The sequence below is a fragment of the Lathyrus oleraceus genome, chromosome 5 (genome assembly GCF_024323335.1).
Source record: "Lathyrus oleraceus cultivar Zhongwan6 chromosome 5, CAAS_Psat_ZW6_1.0, whole genome shotgun sequence".
NCBI classification, from domain to species: Eukaryota; Viridiplantae; Streptophyta; class Magnoliopsida; order Fabales; family Fabaceae; genus Lathyrus; species Lathyrus oleraceus.
In genome coordinates this window covers 511969028-511973944 of record NC_066583.1, presented here as the reverse complement: position 1 = coordinate 511973944, position 4917 = coordinate 511969028, and the positions used below count along the sequence as shown (strand labels likewise).

At 35.7% G+C, this 4917-nt stretch overlaps 1 protein-coding gene across 1 annotated transcript; it reads left to right on the top strand.

Moving 5' to 3' along the window:
• Nucleotides 1-3499: 3499 nt before the first annotated feature.
• On the top strand, nt 3500-4141 carry LOC127081682 (uncharacterized). The gene has a single exon (XM_051021910.1). The coding sequence runs from the start codon at nt 3500-3502 to the stop codon at nt 4139-4141; it is 642 nt and encodes a 213-aa protein (XP_050877867.1).
• Nucleotides 4142-4917: the final 776 nt, after the last annotated feature.

The following is a 4917-nucleotide window of genomic DNA, read 5'->3' as shown; positions in this document are numbered from 1 at the left end:
TAACAAACTTTTAAATCTAAAGTCTTGAATAATCCAAAGTGTTATTATAAAGTAAAGGCTCAAAATAAGAGGAAGCCCAGAAAAACTAACCTCAAAGGATCCATAAGAGTATGGGTACTAAAGAGTGAGATTATTTTTGCTACAAATATGCTGAAAAGAAAGAACAAATTAACAAATTTAGTTCCAATACAATGACTTCTTACAACTTATAACAACATAAAATCCTATGTTTCAAATCCCAACTCAGAATGAGGAAGAAAATGTGGAGTCTGGAAGAAACCAATAAGAAAATATTACTGGTACATGGAGTATTGAGGCTTAACTAACCTCTAAAGCTTATCCAGATGTTCAGAAGCTGGTTACTATGAACCTATCCTAACTTCTAAAACATATCCAGAGGAAGTAAGTTCTAAAGAAGCTCCCCATGACTCTCAAGAAGTTGCAAAATCCAAAAGAAACCTTCAAATACAAGTCTTCTCATCTAGAAGAGTTAATCATTGAAAACAAAGATAGTCCTCTAAAAACAAGATCTGCCTTCAGAGAGGAGAACTCAATATTGAGACTTATTGAAGGTGGCAAGAAACACAAGAAATGGTGGTTTGAATTGAGTTTCTAAAAATGAAAGTTTTTTAAAATCAACACAATCAAATAGTAATACGAACAAGAAAAATAACACAATTATTTTTATCCTGGTTCGTTGTTAACAAAGCTACCTCTAGTTCACCCGCCAAGGTGATTTTGCCTTCTCAATAAGGACTTAATCCACCATAACCAAAACTGATTACAGACACCACAAAGACAAACCGTCTTTATCTTCTTGAGTCTATCTGACTAAAACCTAATCACTCAAGGAATATGTAACGCCACTATTTTTTTAAAAATTAATTTTCATAATTTAATTATGTAATAGTTTTAGTTATGTTGTGTTGTGTTACTCTTGGTGTGGGGTAGTTGCCTTCAAATTATAGAAATTAAGGTATTGGGGAGTGTATGAGCAAAAGTGTAGAAACAGAGATGTGGAGTAAAACTAATTAACTATTTTAGTTATTATTTAATTTAATTAGTTAATTGAGGGGATTATTATTATTATTATTATTATTATTATTATTATTATTAATAAATTAATGGTAATATAATAAGTTAATAAAAATAATAAGAATTATAATAAAAATAGAAAAGGGGACTGTGAGATAGAAATTCAGAGAATGTAACATTTGGGAGAAAAGAGAAGAAACTGAGAAAGGGAGAAAAAGATGCTAGGGCTCAAGTGGAGATTCACCATTGTTGAAGGTCAAAGAATCTATTGCCAAGAACTCTAAGGTAAGGGTGAGGTTATGATTATCTAAGGGTTAACATGATGATGGTGGGTAGATTATTCCATGTAGGTTTTGTATTTTTCTTCTCTATGTTCATGATCATGGTGATATTTGTTAATTGTTAAATTGTGTGAATGATGAATTGTTGCTGTTAAAATTATAAAATTGACTGGATTGGTTGTTGCCATTGTTGCATGATTAATGTTGTTTCAGATCAGAGTTGAAACTGAGTTATGAATGTTTTCGGTGTAAATAAGTTGGGGTTTTGGACTTTGGAAAAGTGATTTTCGTGTTAAAATATGGTGTAAGTGATTTGTAAAAATAATGGGATTTTGGGATGAATTTTGGGTGATTTTCATTTTGAAAAAGTTGCAAAAAAGTACTTCTATAACAGTGTAATCGGTTACCAAAATTGGAGTAACTGGTTACACGGCTTAAAAACACGTTTCTAGGTAAAATTTGAGGGGTGTAACCGGTTACTGGTTTTTGGGTAACCGGTTAACCTGTGTAACAGGGGCCACGTAGGGGTTGGAAAGGGTGGTGAAATCGGTTACCAGTTTTAGGGTAACCGATTACCGTGTGCGTGATAGTGTGAGTTGCACTACTGGAAGTAGTGTAATCGGTTACTGATTTTAGGGTAACTGGTTACACTAGAGCAATTTCTTAAAAACTTTAAAAATTCATAACTTTTGTTCCAAGTGTCTAATTAGAGTGTTGTTTAAAGCGTCAGAAAGCTGAGAGCATGTGCTGTCATTTCAAATTAGTTTCAGTGCCTGAAAATGAATATTTTTCTGTGTGATGGTGTTGATATGTATTAAAATGTTTATGTGCTTGTGTGACATAACCTTAATTGCACTCTTGTTGTTTGTTATGTTGTATGTTGATGTTGTTGAATTGTATAATATGTCTTTGATGCATGATGGCCAGTATTGGTGGTGTATATTGACTATGGAGGTGGGTCATTATGCATGATGTTGTTGTTGCATGTATTGTATGTTGCAAGCATTCATGTTATTGGATAAATGGCCAGTCGTTGGCGAGCCTCAAATCCCATTATGTGGATTAGGTCGATAGCTGATTTCAGAGGTGATGGAATCAACGAGACGTTATCGGAGGTGATGGTAACGAATTGATGGCTTTGATCCTAGGAAGTGAGGATCGAAGTGGTGAACCTGAGTGTTCACGTATTGGTACCACATGCATTGAGTCGATTTGTTGAGTCTCATTGCATTGTACATTTATTGCATTTGTTATTGTATGGATGATATATTATGTTGTTATTATGTTGGATGATTATTATGTTGCTATTATGTTGTGAATAGCTGCTATGTAGATTTATGTAAAATTGTGTTATGGAATGGGTGATGTGCGTGTGATAATATGATGTTTACTTATTATCATGTTTTCCTTTATATAATTATGATATCACATCCCTTATGTTTGAATATTGCCTCCACGTGGGTAACGTGCAGATAGTCCGCAGTAGGAGCTTAGATGTGAGTGGAAGATGAAGTCTTCCATTTTATTTTTGTATCCACGCCTGCTCTGATGTGTAACATCGGGGAATTTGGAACATTGTGTCTTTCGTTATATTTTAACGTTTATTATTATGACATGTTATGTTGATGTTGGATGTGTTTAGTTAACTGTTTAATATTGTTGTTCTGCTGCTATTTAATAAAAGTTAACATTTATACATGTAGTTATTACTACTATTTTTTATAACGGTCAAGTGTTACATGTCTTTTCAATTGAGCATGTTGATTGTATGTTGTAGTGTAGCATCCTAAATTTCATGTTGATTTGTTTACTCTAATAAATGTTTTAATTTTTTGCGGGGAAAATTTAGGGTGTTACATAGTCGTATCAGAGTAGGTAGGTCTGGCCGACCAAGTTGTTGAGTCGGTGTAGTGTGATAATTGAATATTGTCGGTGTTGTCTCTTTAACCATTATTATTGTTGTTGATATGAAATAGAAAATGGCTGGAAGAAATGACACTGCTATTGCTACTGCTTTGTAAGATGTTGTTCAGACTGTGCAGAATCGGCCTAATATTGGTAGGAATGACGAGTTATGACATCTAGGGAAGTTCTAGAGGAACAATCTGCCTACTTTCAAGGGTAGGTACGATCCTGATGGAGCGCAAACTTGGCTCAGGGAGATTGCAAGGATTTCCAGAGTGATGGATTTCTCTAAATCACAGAAGGTGCAGTTCGATATGCATATGTTAGCTAAGGAACCTGATGACTGGTGGATCAACACTTGTCAGGTGTTGGATGTTGCAACTGAAGTCGTAACTTGGGTTGTGTTTAGCAGGGAATTTCTGAGAAAGTACTTTCCTGAGGATGTTTGTGGGAAGAAGGAGGTTGAGTTTCTGGAGCTGAAGCAAGGTAACTTGTCATTTACTGAGTATGCTTCCAGATTTGTGGAACTTGCTAAGTTCCATCCTCATTACAGTGAGACGACTTTTGAGTTCTCGAAGTTTATCAAATTCGAGAATGGTTTGCATCCTGAGATTAAGCAGGCGGTTAGATACCAACAGATCAGGAGGTTTCCACAGTTGGTGAATAATTGTAGAATTTATGAGGATGATAGTAAGGATCAGTCGGCTTACTACAAGGGGCTGAGCGAGACAAGAGGAAAGCAAAATTTGAATAGTGGGAAGCCATATAATGCTCCAACTGATAAAGGTAGACAGAGAGATACCGATGGTAAGAGGTCAGGTGGGGGAGGTGTTCCTACTCATCTTAAGTGCTATAGGTGCGGTGAGTTAGGTCATCGTATCAGTGAATTCAAGAATGATGTGAAGAAGTGCTACAAGTGAGGGAAGTCAGGACATCTGGTTGCTGATTGCAAAGAAAATATGGTGACTTGCTACAACTGTCGTGAACCAGGACATATCAACACCCATTGCCTGAATCCTAAGAAAGCTTCAGTTGGAGGAAATGTGTTCGCTCATACGAGGACTCAGACTTCCAATGATGACAGGTTGATCAGAGGTATATGTTATATCAATAATATTCCTTTAATTGTTATTACCGATACTGGTGTTACTCAATATTTTTTTTGTTACTGACTGTGTCAAAAGGCTAGGCCTTTTTGTGTCTTCTATGAGTGGAGAAATGGTTATCAAAACTCTTACTAAAGCTTCGGTGACTACTACTTCAGTTTTTTTGAATCGTCCTCTATTAATCTTTGATAAAGATTTTAGCATTGACCTTATTTGCTTGCCATTGGATAATCTTGATGTTACCTTAGGGATTAACTGGTTGGAGTTTAATCATGTTTATATCAATTTCTATAACAAGATGGTACGGTTTCTTACTCCTGGTGAGGAGGAAGAAGTTGGTTTCTTGTTTACTAGAGAGTTGGAGGAGCTTTTGGAAGAGGAAGCACAGGTGTTTGCACTGTTCGCAACATTATCTGTTAAGAGTCAGGCAGTGGTTGATGAATTGCAGGTAGTACGGGATTTTCCAGAAGTGTTTCTAGATGACATTTCAAATGTACCGCCAGAGAGAGAGAGGTGGAGTTTTCTATTGAACATGTATTTGGTACCAGACTTGTTTCTATGTAACCATACAAGATGTCTGCATCGAAGTT